Raw genomic sequence first — 18,598 nt, forward strand, 5'->3', positions numbered from 1 at the left:
CAGCTCCTTGACCCGGGGTTGCTCGGGGACGACACCCTGCAGGAACTTTTGAAAGAGTTTCACGAGGAAGCGGACAGGGAGGTACGGCATTTAGGAAAGTATGCGACGGCGCGCACATATGGGGAGGGTGACCGCCCGGGTGCACTGCTTGCCAGGATTATGAAAGGCACTAGGCGCAAGCAGACAGTTGCGGAACTGCGCACCAAAGGTGGGGAGGTACTCACGGAGGAGGCACACATATTGGCGGAATTCAGGAGCTTCTATGAGGAGCTCTACACCACTAAAATTTCGGGGGTGGAGGATCAAATTGACAATTACCTTGACTACATCAAGATGCCGTTCCTGGAGAATTGGCAGAGGGAATTCCTGATGTCCCCCATCCACTGCGATGAGATATCCGATGCGTTAGCCACCATGAGAGCGGACAGTGCCCCTGGGATAGACGGCCTGACGGTAGCCTTTTATAAGGCGTACAAAGATAAGCTGCTCCCCCACCTCTCCACCCTCTTTGACGAGATTTGCGAAAACGGTGCTATGCCCCCATCCATGCGGGAGGCGCTCATTGTCACTATACTTAAACCTGGCAAGCCCGGCGACCTGCCAGGCTCGTACCGCCCCTTGTCCCTACTCAATGTGGACGCCAAACTCTACGCAAAAGTGCTGGCGACCAGGCTGGCCCTGGTGGCGCCCGAGTTGGTGGCCCCAGAGCAGGCTGGGTTCATACCGGCTAGGAACCTCACTTACAATATCCGCACAGTAGTGGGAGCCATGCAACACACCAGGCATGATACCAAAGCCATCGCGGTCTTCCTAGACATGGAGAAGGCCTTCGACTCTGTGGAGTGGCCCTTTATGCGCAAAGTACTGCAGAAGCTGGGACTGGGAGGGGTCTTCCTCCAACTGCTGGGCGCCCTCTATTATCAGCCCACGGCCAGAGTCAGATTGGGGAGCGCAGTCTCGGAACCGATCTCCATCAGCAGAGGTACGAGACAGGGGTGTCCCCTTTCCCCGCTACTCTACGCCCTAGTGGCGGAGCCACTGGCGTGTGCAATTCGGGAGTACCACTCGTATGAAGCCATTAACTACCCCACCTACAAGATAGGCATTTCCACCTATGCGGACGACACCCTCCTTTATGTCAGGGACCCGGTCAATAATATAGCCCCAGTGTTGAGGGAGGTTGTGAGGTTTGGCGCGCTGTCCGGGTTGAAGGTTAACTGGGCGAAGTCAGTCGCCTTCCCACTGACCCCAATCACTGTCCCCTTCGAGATGGACTACCCGCTCCAATGGTCCACTGAGCCGATAAGATATCTGGGCATTATGCTCCACACGGACCCGGACGTCATGCTGAAGGAGAACTACGGAGTTGCCTACAGCAAACTCGAGGATGACGTCGAGCGCTGGTCTAAGCTCCCGCTGTCACTGATGGGACGCATTGCATTAATGAAAATGGTCATTCTCCCGAGGTTCCTATTCCTCTTCAATAATCTCCCGATCGTTCTCTCGAAAGCCTTCTTCGCAACTCTAAACAAACTCCTGGTGAGACTGGCGTGGGCGGGGAAACAACCTAGGGTGCAATGGAAGGTACTACAACTACCGTACGAGCAGGGGGGACTAGCGGCCCCGGACCTGGAGCGCTACTACAGGATTGCGCAGGCCTCCCACCTCCACACTTGGATTCATGGCAAACAAGACATTCCGCACGTGATCCTGGAACGGCTGTTCGCGGACCCTACCCCACTTCCTGCTACCATTTGCGGCCCCAAGGACCGTAGGGTTGGCGTTCTGGACTCTCTGTCGTCCACCAACCACGCATGGCACTCCATAGTGCAACGGCAAAACAAGGAGCTGATGTACGCTCCCAACATGCCTATACAATGGGCGCTCTGGCTGCCGACCCTGGCGGAACCGGGTGTCCATAGGGCCCTTCGCGAACTAGGTGCGCACACACTGGGAGACCTATTTATCAATGGCAAGGCGAAGACGTGGGCGCAGATGTCGCACCGGGTAGAGGGCATAACACTGCTCCAACGCTTTCAGTTCCATCGAGTTCGGAGTGCACTCTTGCAACTGCTGGGCCCGGACATGGAGGAACCCCCTGCGGTCCCGGAACTGGTGTGTATTATAGACAGCGAATCCCCGAAGAAGCTGATCACTAGGCTGTACAAGATAGGCCACGAACACACGGCCCTGCTCTACACTAGGGCGCGTTTGGCCTGGCAGACAGACCTAAACACCCACGTTGATGACGACATGTGGGCATACTGCTCTGCAGCTACTAGGCGCGTTTCCCTAAACGGGAGGCACCGATTGGTCCACTTTAAATTCTTGCAAAGGGTCTATCACACGCCGGAACGGCTCCACAGGTACGGTCTCCGCGACTCCCCACACTGCGAGAGGTGCCGGGCACAAGTTGCGGACTTCCTGCACCTAGCCTGGAACTGCCCGGGGATCCAGAGATTCTGGGCAGGCGTATTTGCTGAAATGAGCGCCATTGTGGAGATGGACCTGGCAATGGACCCTGCCCTTGCTCTAATGGGTTACACGAAACCGGTCCCCGTCTCGGTTAGGAAACTGGTGGGCATGGGAATGCTACTTGCGAAGCGGGTAGTCGCATTGTGTTGGATGAGGGGACCACTACCTACACTTAAGCGATGGGCTAGCGATATGCTGTATTGTAACACGCAGGCGGACACCTACAGCGAGCTCCTTCCGCCCAGAAGCCGCCCCAAGAACTTTTGGGGACTGCACCAGACCTACTTGTCCTCCAGGACGGACGCGGTGGGTTCAGAGGAAGAGGATGGGGAGACTCAGGGGGATGTCTTGCATGAGCCACTTGATTAGCCTGCCCGGGGGGTTCCCCTGCACGAATAGCGCTGAATAGGCGTAGGGAACACACTGGCCCTAAAACCGCGCGGCGGGGGGGTGGCACCCTGGTTGAAGGGAGAGTGGTAGGCTGCATCTGACACTACATCTGATAGAGACACCAGAGGACTCACTTGGGGAGCGCAAATGAGGGACCAGTTACGGGGGGGGGGGGCGTTTACGGGGTTAGGAATAGGTTGGGAGAAAAACTAGAAATTTCCTGCTTGGTTCATGTATTCAAAATGCACGCTACTTGGCAGATAGTGCAAGCCTACTGAGGAGGGTCTCCCTCCACGGACATCCGGCGAGTTCTACTATTGGCCTCCATGTTGTTCATGTACCATGGTATATGTCATTGCTGTTACACGAAGACCTATTGCCGGCCCGAGATGGGTTGTAGGCGAACGATTTTTGTACTCTGTGTAGGTGCTTTTTCCTAATAAAATAAATAATAAAAAAAAAAAAAAAAATGATGTTAAATAGAGCCTGTAGTCTGTCAATGTAGTGCACATTAATCGTAGCAATGTGTTCCGTACACAGATGTAAATATGTTTTATTCTTTTTTAGAAACACCAAGTGGTTCTCCAGAAGAAGGCGTGAATACGCCGAAACGCGCGTAGAGACAAATTAATAACACCACTTGTTTGATCTTTTTATCCAATTTTTTAAAAATGCTATGTGTATAAATGTAAATTGTTGTGTTTGACAACATTGTGATTTGTAACATTGTTAGTTGTAATAACCAGGAGAAAGTAATTATATGTTTTTTAACTGTGTTAAGGACTTAATTAAATACTGTTTATACTTTTTTAATAAATTAATCATGAATATTATTCTTGCTTATTGTCAATAATTATATGTGCACTACTTTAGGTGATTTACTAACAGACTCTATCTAACCACAGATTCCTCACCAACTCTCCCATGTCCTCTCCGTTCTGCGAAATGGGCTCTTCACCCTAACATCCTGGTAGATTCTGCACACTGGTCAAACACTCAGTCTAATGTGGCTTTTCATTTTTGGTGTAGAAATAGTTATAAAAGAAACTGATGTCAGTGTGATGGAGTGGCGCCTATATAGCCATCGTACACAGGAAAAGGGGAAAAATAAAAAGAATATAAAATACAAATATATGAGGCCCACTTGGGTTTCATATCGACATCTCCATATGTTGTAACATAGGCTGCCAAATTTTCAACCCCAATTGTTTCTTCTGCATCGATTTTGTGCGATACAAACTGTATTCCAGATTGAAAACATTGAAGAACTTCGCACATCATATTTCAAATGTTGGTGCCTCTGGTTGAAGCCACATGGAAGCAACACAAAGTCTAGCAACAGCAGTAGCCATAAATAAAAGATAATGAAATGGGTGGTAGCTCTGGATGGAATCCGAGCCTTCCCACACACCTAAACTAAAAGCATAATCTCTCTAGAGATACACACATTGACCCCTGTGATCTGTGACAAAAATTCTGAAATGCTTCTTACAAACTGTTTTCAAACTAAACAATCAAAAAATACATGCACAATGTAGCCTGAAGCATTTCCCGCCATGAAGCCGCCCCCACTTCATCATTTTCACAGGAGAATGATATAAGTTAAACAGAGTTTTGGAGTGTTGAGTGTGTAAGTTCGCTGTCAGCTTGACTTTGGTAGCCGTATCAATCGATAGCTGAACATAAAAAACAATCTTCCCAAAACGTTCACCCCACTTTGCATCTTGCACCACAATATCATCCCGTTGAGACTCCAACAATATGCCATACAATGCCCCAATCTTAACTCTTTTTTATCAGAGCCTCTATTAAATCATTAGACATTATTGCCGTACATTTGCGTACGTTTTGACCTGTCAGATTTCCTACTGCTTTTCTACAGACAACAGGTAACCTTCTAAGGTCTTTTCTTCTTTTTTGAACCATCTTTTCCTGGAAGGGAGGCTCATCTTACTTCTGTGCATGCAGGCTGAGCCCTTGGACTGTGGTTCTATCCATGGCTGAGGAACCTTCACAATCTAAATCACTTTCAAGACCTGTGCAATGTGTAGATCAAGAAAGAACTCAGAAAGATTCCTGCGGTCATTTTATTTATTATCTCCACTAATCAGAACATGTTCCCAAAAACTGCTTAATCTATGGGACATTAGTGCAAAGACCCTCAATGGCAGAGAAGCTACTTCAGGACCTGAATATTGTCTCTAAAGGACGAGTTTCTTCAAAGAGCACCACTCTTTCCCATCAACAAGGGCCAAGAAGTGCAAGTTTGAACTTATACGTTCTAAGGATCCAGTTGCAGGCTCCTAATCAAAGTTCTATGAGTCACCCACCAAAAGACCCTCTGCGCCTGCCATGAAGGTGCAAGAGTTTGATTCTGGTGGCGCTTTGACACAGTAATCCATAGCTAAACCCTCCTTTGGTGAGAGTTTGCCTCCCTCAATTGAAAAAAAGTTGGTGCTACCATCAAATAGTTCTCCGTTAATAGCTAAAGAAAAAAGTAATTCTCCAAACCATCATTGTCGATGCCCGTACCAATGAAAAAGACCAGATCATTACAGTCAATAACAAAAGCCAAGTGTCGACAAAGTCCACATTATCAATGACGGTCCCGTCGACAAAGCCTGCCCGTGTCGATGAAGATCACACTGGCGACAAGGTCCACCCTGTTGTCAAAAACCACACTGTCAGCAGACAGACCTCTACCTCTGGCTAATCATCAAAGCATTGCAGTTGGAGGCCTACAGGCAACGGCAGTGTGGAGGTCCCGCGCTATAGCAATGAGAATGAATCTTTCACCGATGGTTGACATTGTAGAGTATGGTGTTGTGAGGGATGTGTAGTTGTTGTACATGTGATGCAAGAGTATGCATTATGGTCAGGAGTGGATTATGTGGATGGACTAGATGTGTCAAGACATGCCATGGAGACCCAAATGTGTTGAGTTGGGCAGCAGAGTGATTTTGGAACCCAGGTAGTCCTAAAAGCAGGTTCTGTGAATATTATTATATGGAATGCATAAATACCAGCAAGAAAGTTGGAGATTTTGAAAAAAAATCGGGGGAATGTATTTTGTTCATTGACTTCTATACAAAGTGAGGCAATTTCAATCAGAAGACAGACAAAATAAAGGCATTTTTAGCTCCAAAAATCGAGATTATCCAGCTTGAATCTGGTCTATTGGCATGTATGGGAATTTTACAGGGCGTAACAATTCTATAAAAAGGCGTATGGTATTGTCTTTTTTGATATGACAAAAAAGCTAGGCTAGCCGTTCTACAGGATGCCGATCACACTGTACAAGAACATGACAGTTTGGCTGCGAAATTGAAAGCCAATTGTATTCCTCTGCTTATCATTCCTATCAAGAGGATTGTCTTTATGATTAGATGGTAGTGTCTCATTTAGGCTCCATCGGTGCAAAGAGACCCGGAGGGGGGGTACACTGTGCTGTGTGGAGGGCTGGATAGTAGAGAGATGTGTCTGTTAAAGCATATGCTCCAAATGTAGATTAAATGTCCTTTTTCACAAAATTATTAGACCTGATGCTGTTGCAGTTGGGGACCCTAATAGTGTGGGAGGGAGACAATAGCTATGTAATGTCTGTTGAGAAGGACAGATTTCCCCGAGGTGTGTGTCTTAGAGTAAACTCAACTTGTGACTTGTAGAGGCTGTGAACAAGGATGTGGCCTAACGGCCAGAGCTGCCGACTTTGAAGCTAGGGAGCCAGGTTGGAGCCTTGGCGTCGGCTCAACATCCTGTGATTCTGGGCAAATCACTTAATCTCCCCGCGCCTACAAAAAATAAATGTGTCCTTGTGTAACGCAACTGGTGCTCAAGTAAAGCGCTCCAATACCTTCGGGTTGAGTTCGCGCTATATTAAACCGTAAAAAAAACATATGGTGAATGGCTGGCAAATGAGGCACCCAGTAGATTTTGTATACTCCTTCTACTTCCCTCTTCGCATGCCCTACAGTATGTTTGACAATTTCTTTTTTGTCATGAGTTATATCCGGCTGCACTTCTATAGATTACACAGGCAGAATCCTGTCAGATTATTCTCCATTGATTTTCATCTCTGCTCTGGGTCAGCAAAGAACTTGTATCCCTATTGGTGACTCCGAGTTGAGGCGCTACAAGACACAGTGTTCAACGCAACAGCAAATGAATCCTTTGACTAAAAACTTTGATGCTCATTGGGCATCGTACCTGAGGCTTGCCAATAAATGGGAGGCAATAAAGGCTGTGGCCCGGGGAGCCGCCATTAGAAAAGTGTGATCCAATTGGGAGGCCAGCTTCTGCGAGAGATCATAAAAAGTAAGAGGAAAATAGCAAAGCTAGAAGGGGGGGCTCAGTGGTTTGAGGGAACTGTCTGGCAGCGACTCACCAAAAATGGTTTTGGTGGAATTTTTTTCTAGATTGGGTAAATTCTCATACAGGTTATACCTGCAAAGACTACGTAGTGAGCAACAAATCAGGGCGGATGCTGGCGTGGCTACTGAAAAGGGCGACACAAAGGAAGAGTGTTCTGGTAGTGGTAGGGACAGATAAAAACAACTTTCGAGGCTATAAATGGCTTGCTCCAAAAACATCCCCAGAGCCTAAACTTACAAACTGACCCTTTAGACACAAAGTGAAGCATACTTAAAGCGGGCCAAACCCTTTAGGTTGTCCATGGACACGAGAGAGGAAATGGTTATGCTTACTAAGGAGTAATTGGAGGAGACTCTTAAGGGCTCAAGACTTAAGACTCTTGTGGCTCACTGTTTAGAGGCGGCAAACCCGGTTATAGCAGAGGACGGCCCGGGACCAGGGTTCAATTCCCGACGCGGCAGGGTCGTAGACCAGGGTCAGCGGACTCGACAATTCTCACCTCGGTGCCTACTCTAACCAGGGATCACACTCGGCAACTCTGGGCATTAGCTTGCATCATCTCCACAACGGCCCCCCACATACGCCGGGGATGCCTGGTTTCACCTTGGAGATACCCAGTGAGGAGCATCTCACAGGGAAAGCCAGGACGGGTTCCCCAGTGGTCTATTGCGCAGAGATACTCCTTCGGGAGTCGATTCTAGCGCGTTAGAGACCCGCAATTAATTAAATTAAATTAAGGATAGGCAGGGAGGCAAGACCCTGGGAGTTGACAGACTGCTCCCCTCCCCCAGAGTTGCATGCATTCTACTTTTGGGTAAAGCTTTGCAGGTTTCCAATGAGGCCAGGTATGCCAGTTGCTTACCTGACACAATGATGGAAACATGTTGCATGGTTCCATGATCAACATTATTTAACATTATCAATATATACACATTGCAAGCTTCTCTGTGCAATTCTCAGCTGGTTAATATTCAATGCGGAGTATGTCAGGGTTGCAGACAGACTGGTCCATTTCACACCTGTCTCCCCTCGGGGCAATAGCTCATCAGACAGTGGAATTCCTACCCCACCTGGGACTGATGTGGCAACCTGGGTCCCTGAAACACCTGGGGGTGAATGTTACTCTTCAACAGGAAGATAACATTGGAGAATATGTATTCATAGCTCCTTTAAAGTATGAATCAATCTTTTCCCTCTCCTTTCTAGAGTGGCAAGGGCCACTAACTTACCCTAGACAGGTTGCTGGGGCGTCTACCAGAATTCTGCATCAGTATTATTTTACCCTACATGTAGTGAATACAAAGAAAAATATACCCCATAAGGTCTCAAGATAATCCGATGTACCAACATGATGATGCTGATTTACCACACATGATATGGTTGTGCCTAGTTTGGAAGAACAGTTGAAACAGGAAAGGTCTCCTTTAGGTGTGTGGCTAGTTGTCCACTCCTTAACACATTGCATCCTGGGTTTGCATTCTAGACCAAAAAAGGGAATCATTATTACAGATGTGTAAGCCTGTCACTGTTATTGGCCAGTAGGCAGATAATGGTGGATAGACTACAGATGCCCAGCCCTAATAGGGGTCTGTGCAGACAAGATTTGTGGGAATGGCTAGTGGTATGTGGCGAGAATCCAGAATGGCCCTGGCATTGGCAGGAAAGATCGTCTGCACTGAATGGAGGTGAAGAAGAGACTGTCTGATGCGGAGATTAGCACAGCAGTGGATTTGAGAGACCTCAACTGAATATGTGCGCTGATCCTTACCCATAACCCCCTGCCGGGACCTGGCATCCGGGCTGGAAACTGTACCACAATGTTGCTGTGTGTTTTCTCTATTGCTAATGCTCTCTTGTCTGCAGATTGTATTGTTTGTTTTAAAGAAAAACTTTAAAAACACACACACACCCTTTCTCTCTCTCTCTCCCTCCCCCCATCCCTCCCCCCGTGTCCACAGCTCCTTCGCCACACATGGGGAAACCCACGTCCTCGGGGGACGAGGAACAGCAGCGTACACATAAATAGTTACCCAAAGTATCAGCGTTCACAAATCACCAGGTGTAGAATTTCCAGAGGAAAAGAGGACGTTTATTTGAGTCACCATGGTGATTTGAATAAACTTCCTATTATCATCTGGAAATTCTGCACCCAAATAAACTTCCTTTTTTCATCTGGAAATTCTGCACCTGGTGATTTGTGAACGGCAGTTCTTTGTCTAGCCACTGGGTAGTTATAGTTAGGATAATGTTTCCATACGAAATTCTTTTGATGTTTTGTGGGAGCAGACTTTTGTATCCCTGTTCGACAGTGCTATTGCCCAGCAGGAGAAAACAAAAAAACACTGCTCCCACTGGGCTTGAGCAATGCCAGCTTGTGAGGGGCCCTGAGGCACCCCCCCTCCTCCCCAACTTGCTATTTGGTGGGTGTCCTGGGTGGGCACAGGGGCATCATTGTAGAAGTGAGACAGGCCCGCGTGAATATGGTCCCTGGAGCAACAATAGGCTCGAAGAGGGGGCAGTGTGGCCCTCTTCCCTTTAAATTAAGTGCAACCCTGGGAGATGGGGTTCCCAGATGGTCTCCTGGGCCCCATGGGGCTCACAGAGGTAGGCCACACACCTCCCTCCTCTTTACAAGTATCTTTTGGCTCTGGGGGATTGGTCCCCAAGACCATTACTGGCTCGGGCCGGGTGGCTTATGCCCCTCCATCCCTCCTCTTAATTAAAACATTTTTTTTAAGTGCCTGGGCCTAAATGGCTTGGGGAGTGAGGCTAAGCGGCCCTTCTCCTATAAAAAATAAATTTAAGCAAAAGGTCTCGGGATGGGGTCGCTGGGCACACAATGGGTTTGGGAGCTGGCTACTCTAATGGGTTGGGTGCAGGGCCTGGCCAGGCCCTCCGTCCACACCGTGCTCCGCACAGCCAAAGGAAGTGCAGAGCATTGGGGTGGATGCCTGTGGGAGAAGTTGGATACAGGGCGTTCTCGCAGGCCAGGCCCTGCACGGAGGGGGGTTGGCTTTACATATGGTAATAAGATATTACTTTATGCAATTTTTTTTATTAAAACAGCCTTGAAATTCACTGATAAAACCTAACGTTAAATTAAGTTAGATAAAAATGTCAATAACAACTTAATGTTTTAAACTTCAAAAACCACTGTAACTCACCAGTCAGTTATTTTAACTTACTATAACACTTGCCCCAAGGTAATTATAACTCTTGCCTTCGCCTTGCACTGCCAATTACCCCACATATTACATCACTCATGACATTATAGAAAATATGACTGCAACATTTACAATGATCCTATTGGGTGTGTTATAGTTACCTTAGGGCACGTGTTATAGTTACTTGAAATAACTATAAATGGTGAATATATAAATATATGTGAAAGGACTTTTCCTCACCTTTCTACCTATAGTTAAAAATCCACAAGCTTGGGAGCTAAACACTGTAGTAGGAGCTCTTATTAAAGGCCCATTTGAAACTATTGACAATGTTTATCTTTAAATGCTGTCATTGAAGGCAGCCTTTCATCTAGCCAAAGGCACATTAGTGAAATTAGGCTCTCCATATATGTCTTGTAATAAATTCTGTGTTAAAGTATATGTCTGTATGCATAACGCTAGTGGATAAACTGTACCATCAATGCGCATTAAATATTAACCAACTGAGAACTGCACAGAAAGGCTTGTGATGTGTATATATTGAAATATTATCATGTTAAATAATGTTGACCAAGGAACCATGCAATATGAGAACAACTGGGTAGCACTAGTGATTTTTACAAGTTTAGCTTTTTGTGCATGGTTATGAAGTTACACATACAAAAATGAATAAGTGCTTAAAAAATACTGAAGCAGAATTTGGACAGACAGTGCTGCACCACCTATTTCACTAAAGAGGTCCTTGTTTCCCCCTAACCATTCTGTATTGTGCAATTTCCTGCACTGGTTATCTTAATCGAAGCATGTGAGTTTATAAAAGATCCAGTCCTACAAAAAAGTTACTTACCTGTAACTGCAGTCGTTTAGCATTGTTATCTTTCATAGATTCACATGGCCTGTCCTCCTCAAGTTCATGGGGCTACCAGAAGTTCCTTATGGTAGTTGTTGCCCCTGAGAAGGGTTGGAGTTCTTAGCCTCTCCACCTCATTAGCTGGATTTTGGGTCGAATATTGAGCCAGGTGGACTGCTTACAAGTAGACTGTTACCTTTTTCAGTGCTGTTTGATGAATTTGGGATACTCTAGTGTTAACATTGACTACCTAGGATTCTCCGCCTGATGTCGTGGAAGAATTCAAGCATGTTAATTTAGGAAAGATACCAGTGCTTAATAACTGTAATCACAGGTAAGTAGTTTTTCTTAAATCTTTTAACAGCGCCTCTGCCATCAGGTACTGTACTATAGAACACCTGGCCATCATTTCCTGCTCGTTCCTTTGGAAGTGGGCTTGCAGCAGAGGTGCCCACACCTCCCCTCCGATGGGTGTTAGAGCCTCAGGAAATGGCTTTCCTGGAAGCTGAGAGTCAGTTGAAGCTGAGCAAGTGTCAGTGTCACCTACAATGATGATGTGTATGGCAAGCACTGCTGCATACCTAGCACATTGTCTGACCTTACTATGTGTCATGCTGCTTCTTAATAGCACTAGTGTAGCTTGCTGGGAGGGCCACTTTATCATTGTCAAAGAACACCTTTCAACCAAAAGCAGAGCTTTATATCAGCACTTGGATACCCTCATGAGCGACAAGCAGTTACATATCCACCGCTGCTGGATTTTGAGTTGGTCGCGTAAACAAAAAGAAATAGTATAGTTTCGAAACACAACATTGTTTCCATGGCTTCCTACTCCATTTCTCCCTTCTAGCTCTCAATCTTCTGTCTGATTCTATTGACACCCCTCCTCCCCTTGCCCAGACAACTCCCTGTCCCCTCTTCTGGTTAACTGGGCTTGTTTGATGCTTTTATCCCATTGACACCTCTCCAGGTTTCCTTGGCTTCCAGCTTCCCTGCTCCCACGTTCTGTCCTACTGTATCTTTCCAATCAGATTGATCCTCTTACTGCTGATCCTTCCTTCTGAAGGAAAGATGTCCCACAAACCTTCGATCAACGTCTGATTATCTCCTTTGTTCTTTCCCCCAGAAGGATCCTCTGAGCCCAGCAGAGTTGAACAGCTGGAGAAGCAGTGTCTGGAGCTTCAGAACCGAGTCTGGGAGATGGAGGTAAAGTTGTGTTGAAAACATCATTATATTACTAGGTTGAAAGGATTAAGTAGAGAAATAGTCCATGGGAGGGAACATGCCCAAAAAGGCACAGGAAAAGTGGTAGCTAAGTCAATATGTTTTATGAGAAATTAATCTGGTCACCCCCTACTTAACAGGGAAAAGGTTTGGCCACTATTACAATCAATGCCCTCAGCAGATCTAACAAAAGATAAAGAAGGGCTTTTTCTACTAAAACTCACAGAAACCTATATATCTCAAATAGTTTCTACTTTAACGTACAACCTGTTTGGCATCTCACAAAGTGGGCACACAGATGCACCTCTATGTAGGAATAGTTTGGTTCTGAGAACTTCAACTCCTTTGGATGCCCTAAACCTGGTACTTAGTTTTATGTCAACATGTCTGGTTGGAGGATTTTTTTCTAATCTGTTAGGCATTCCAGATCCTCGACGCAAGACATAGAGTTGTGCCTCAAGAGTGAAGCCCACATTTTGAGTGCAGAGCTTGGTTAGCAGAGGGTGTGTTGCCTGCAGATTGTTGTTTTGCTCCACGGCCACAAAGTGGTCCATAAGAATGAGGAGGCATCAGTTGGTGCATGGAAGCGGTTCGCCTAGGAGGCGATGTGGCTTATGCTCTCTGGCTTGTGCTCTCGGTACCTCCCTTCTCTCTACTAGCTGCCTTTTTTTTCAGCAGTGATCAGCCGACAGAGCTACTTGCACCAGTCTTTTCCTGATGCCCTGAGATAGACGCCCTGACGCAGGTGTATGAATGGGAGTCTTGCAGTAGCATCCTCTTGTGACTCCCAACCAGCCTCTAGCTTCCAGGCTTCAGGCCTTGCCTCAATTATAAAGTTGGGTGCAGGAGCTCGACTTCTGGTGTGGTGGCCCCAAGACATCTCTAGCAAGGCTGTTGCTCCAGCAAGGCACCCACTACTCCCACCCACTACTTGGTAGAGGACCACCTCTGAGAACTACCAGTGCAAGCGGTGAATGGTGAGTGGGGTGGATACAAACAGACTCCTATTTGTTTGAATATTTGAATTAAGGATCTTCAGCCCAATATAGGCCAGCTGTTTTTTTGCTATAAAATTGCAAACAGTTGACAGCATCAGTCAAACCACTACAGAAGCATCCTGGTGTGCTTGTGCCCCAGGGGTAAGCCCCATACCCCGTCTCTGGTGATCCGCTGTACTCCTTTCTCTCCCCTCTCATACGTAGTGCTTGATAGCTGGCTCTGGGGAGGACTGGTTGCTGGCGCAGCTGCCACACAATCAGTGTGAGTTGGAGGCAAGTTGCCAGCTGAAGGCAGGCTCGATGTAGCTAGTAGCAAAATTTTCTGTGCTGGGGTATCTATCTGTCTGCAGGTCTCAATGGCAAACTTCATTATGTCATCTCTCAAGATGGACTTTTAGTCTAGATAGAAGCTAAAGAGGCACTAGAGGAATCCCTTCTTAATGCGTATAACCAGAAGACAATCAGCATACAAGGTACAGAGTGCAATCAGTATGGTTTCTTCCTTTAATCACGTCTTATTATCTCAATACTGTATCAACTCAATATTGTAGTACAGCAAAGATAGCTCAGCGTGAAATGTAGCAAGTTTGTTTAGCTGACTGGGACAATGAGGTGCACCCAACACAACACCAAGCTAAGGGCATTATCCACACCTATGCCACCTATGCCCGCCTAAAGCAATCTAGAGAGTCACTGTGAAAATAAGGAAGCTACAGAGAAGGCTAAATTTACAATGACTGTGTCACTGGCCTACTGCATCTATATGTGCTTCTTTCATATTCCCATAATGAATAAGTTGAGAATGAGAGCGTCGTTACGCAACTCTCTCCCTCGGGCCATGGCCCCAGGCAGTCATTGCTTGTTCAGCAACTACCGAGAAGTAATTCAGTACTTCTTCAGATATCGGCAAATAGAATCACCAATTACTTTACACGTAGAAGTTTCCGACACAGTCTGTTGGTGTCTCTGCCTTGCAGTACTGCTTGCAATAGGCTGGAAACCATCTATTCAATAGATCAGGTGCATCAGCGTGCACCAACCACATTTCAAGCATGTTTAAAGCTGCAGACTTGGGAACCCTTGTTTTTTACTTTATTAGGCCCCAAAAAAAAATTCCCAACGTAAGCTGTCAATTTCTACTACCTACATTGGCAAAGAACATCAGATTTCTCTTAATTGAATCCAAATGGCTAAAAAACAGTTAATAACTACTGTAGTAATTCACAATGAGCAAGAGAATGAAGACAATATTTTTCCTACTGCTCTAGTAAACTCTTGCTATCATGGTATGTCTGAAAGTAAAAGTCTGTCTCTACTTAATTACAATGGATCCCAATCTAGGTCTAGCAGCAACACAAACGTCTCGTCCTCCTGCTTCCTTACCCTCCGCCTACTACGTAAGACCTTCAAATGGATCCCCATCGAACACAGAAAGACCGTCACGCACGCCTCTTGTCACCAGCAGACTCGACTACGGCAACGCACTCTATGCCGGAATAAACAAAAACCTCACCGCAAGCTACAGAACATCCAGAATGCTGCCGCTAGACTGGTCCTCATCTTGCCAAAACACTGCCACATCTCCCAGCACTTGCGCACACTTCACTGGCTCCCCATCGAGGCAAGAGTGATTTTCAAGATGCTCACCCACGCACACAAGGCCCTCCACAACATTGGATCAGCATACTTGAACAGCAGACGCAAATTCCATGCACCCCAAAGAACCCTACGATCAGCCCAGCTCTCCTAAGCTGTGGTCCCCTGCACCAGAAAAACCAGATTGGGAGGCCCTCCTTCTCCTTCCTCGCGGACAAAGCCTGGAACACCCTTCCGCTCCACCTCAGACAGACAACATCACTACCCATCTTCGCAAGAAACCTCAAAACCTAGCTCTTTGACTGACCCCCTCCTTGAGGGACTGGAACCTGATCCCCCCCCCACCCCCCCTCCCCACACCCCCAGTGCCTTGAGACCGTTTCGGGTGAGTAGTCGCCCTTAATAAACGCCTGATTGATTGATTGAGTGGGGAGGTCACAACTCTTTGTGCTGGATGATGAAGTTATTAGCTTAGTAGGCACTTATCATGGGGTTGTTTATGCTTGCATAAATAGTACCTTGAAGTCACTACCTCAAAAAGCCTAACACCTTGGCTCCCAGAAGTGTATAAGGCTGCCCATCCTCTGCTGGAATCTCCACCAGCGCAACCACTTCTTGTTCACTATGTGCAACACATTAGATCGTATGCAAATATTTTAACCTTTCAGTCTGTCAAACTAGATAAATTCCTGTGTGAAATGTCCTTAAATATTGTAACTATTGACTCATGAATGCATGCCTTAGAGGAAGCAGTAAAGGAATCACTTAAGTATAATCCTTTTTCAAGTGAGATACGAAATTGTTCTGTGATTGTCTCATAGCTAGCAGAGGTCTCCAAACACATTAATTCTATTATGATAGACTTTAAAAAGATTCACAGCAAAGGACAGTCTGGAAATCAAGGTCCCTTGTGCTCCAGAGCTGGAACTGACATAGGAAAGTGTCAGTTCATCAGTGAACATGTCAGTTAACCCCTGTATTAGATCAACAAGCATTGACAACTGTCCCGCAAGGCTTTGCTGATAATACCTCAAGTGACCCAAACTCTAACTATTAGTCACTCAAATCCACTTGCTGTTAAGTAGAACTCCAAAAAAAGATAAAGGTACACATACAACAATGGTATGAAGTCTTTAGAAAACCAAAAAATAAGAAGCACTTGAAATCGGATACCATTCAACATTATTGCGATCAAGTGAATGATGATATTTTGACAACTTTTTAAATAGGGGCGAATGGTACAATTGAGTATTAACCAAATTGACAACTGTTACTATTACCAGCAGAGGTAATTTAAAGGTGTACAACAGCAATCCTGGCCTTCAAGCGCTCCTTCACATGCCGGGTACATAATCACATACAAGTATTTCCCACAGGTCATTGATCGCCCTTGAAGAAATCTTGTTCTGCTCCAACAGCTATATTGCACTCTCCAACGATTCCATTGAAAATTGGTCAGCAAGAACAGGCCAATATAGTATTTAATCAAATGGAGCCATTTATCACTATCAACCCTATGACTACTGCTAATGAAGCGACGGCTGTGTCATCCTTTGATGCTCAAACTGCCTATTGAGACATGAGACCCTATACCCTTGTTTCAGAGACAGAACAAGTTGTTACAAATGCCATATTAACCAGCTTGACCTCTAAGGGCCATGCAGGCGGTATTTCCAATCTTGCTTGCCCCTCTTCAGCCTTGTGGGCTCCGATCACTTTGCCCAGAATGGGGATACATTCTGGAGCCTATTATAATACTAGAAATGTTTATTTGCCCCCTGACTAGACCAGATTATCCTGGGAAAATGGTACCGCAACTACCTTTATAACTGAAGCTCAATTAAGACTTAAAATTAAATGTATAGTGGAGCTCAGTTAAGTAATGATGGAATTGGGCACAGAAATGACTTCTATTGATAGTACTCAACATATCATTCTTTTCTTACCAACTTATTGTTTCAGTGGGCAGCACAATATTTTGATTAGAAGTCATTTGTTCAGGGTAATAAAATCATTAGCTGGCCTTGACATAGTGTCCTCCTGTGAGCTATGCCGGGTCTTCCTTCCGTCAACTACTAAGGATGAAAGAGAAACCACTAAATCCTGGTGGTCAAATAAGGCTATAGTTAAAACAGTTTTATCACAGGGGTTGGTTTTTAGTCAATTTGGGCATTCTTACATCCAATGAAAGACCTAAACCTTATTCCTCCACGTTTTAGCCTTATAATGACCCATACATATATCAGCTCTGAGAGTCGCATCAACCGAGTACTGTGCTCATGGCGGCTCAAGGTCCTACCAGCAGCAACTTTCGAAATAATTTACAGAACCTAAAAATAAAAATGCATCCATCATGGGTAAGGAGTGAACAACTGCCTGTTGAAGTTACATCAAGTATCAATTTTAGCAATCCCTTATATCCTGGTAATACCACTTACATCTGGCCTCTGACACCAGCATTACCCATGTCACATTTACCAATGCCTCCAATTCACCTTCCATAGGATCCATTTCCCGTCCTCCTTCCCCATGTCCAGAAAAAACATTTAAGTTGGAATATAGCAGGTTTGAAATCTAAACTTGAGGATTAAGACTAGACTGCGTATGTCAAATCCAACTATGTCTGCTGCTTCCGAGAAACATGGGCTTTTGACTAGATTGATTTAAATGGTTTTTCCTCTTATGAGAGCATAGATATGAAGGAAAGTAAAGGTAGACCAAAAGGAGGCTTAAATGATTTGGGTCTCACCAGGCCTAGGTCTCGTAAGCCAGGATTGTTCTAAAGTCAGAGACCATATTCAGTTGGTGCAGATTACTTGCATAATGTGGAGCTTAGATATGATCAATGTCTATCTGTTGCCTGGAAATCCAAAAGAATTTCATGTACACCTATAGGAGTTAGGTAATTGTATTAGGGTATTTGCCCTGACTTACTGGTGCAACGGCAGGCTACATTGTCTATAGTCAAACCTCATCTCATATTGGTGTGTGGAGATTTTAACACCACGCCCGATGTATCGCTGGTAGACCTAGAGGTGTTCAAAGAAGAAACCGCAGCTGTTATACCATATGCTGTCTTCCAAACTCTAGGGAAATAATCAAAGCAAGGGGCTTAATTAACTTCTTTTATATTAAGGAATGATTTACGCGCCCTCAATGAGCGTATGCTCTCTGACTCCCTGCTCAATGTGCATTTTGCTCTGGGAATTGAAAGAGCCTCATTAACTACATTCTCATAAATCTGGAATCATAGCAGTTGGTTGATGACTTTCTAGTCCAGAGATGGCTCAAAAGATACCATGACCCTCTATTTGCCTATCTTAGACTTCCTTATCAAGTTTCACATAAGAGAGAGGCCTCTCAAGATCTGACCTATCAACATGTGTATGTTAAAAAAAACGGAAAATGTTTGCCTTGCACCATACCATTATCATACTAATATCAGGAAAACTGGGCCTCAAGCATCTTTTTACCTTCAGTTATCAAGGAACACTGTACTGAGTTCACAGAAAATGAGATCTGTGTAGACA

At 45.5% G+C, this 18,598-nt stretch overlaps 1 protein-coding gene across 2 annotated transcripts in view; it reads left to right on the forward strand.

Annotated features, from left to right (window-relative positions):
• Positions 1 to 18,598, forward strand: part of UBXN11 (UBX domain protein 11) — a 336,358-nt gene that overhangs the window by 129,592 nt on the left and 188,168 nt on the right. Inside the window, exon 6 of one of the 2 annotated variants that reach the window (XM_086958912.1) lies at positions 12,377 to 12,456. In XM_086958912.1, the coding sequence (XP_086815038.1) occupies positions 12,377 to 12,456 (80 nt within the window). The remainder of the gene's footprint in view (positions 1 to 12,376; positions 12,457 to 18,598) is intronic. The other variant, XM_086958913.1, reaches the window with a different exon arrangement.

This window comes from Lissotriton vulgaris, chromosome 2_1 (assembly GCF_964263255.1).
Source record: "Lissotriton vulgaris chromosome 2_1, aLisVul1.2, whole genome shotgun sequence".
Lineage (NCBI taxonomy): Eukaryota > Metazoa > Chordata > Amphibia > Caudata > Salamandridae > Lissotriton > Lissotriton vulgaris.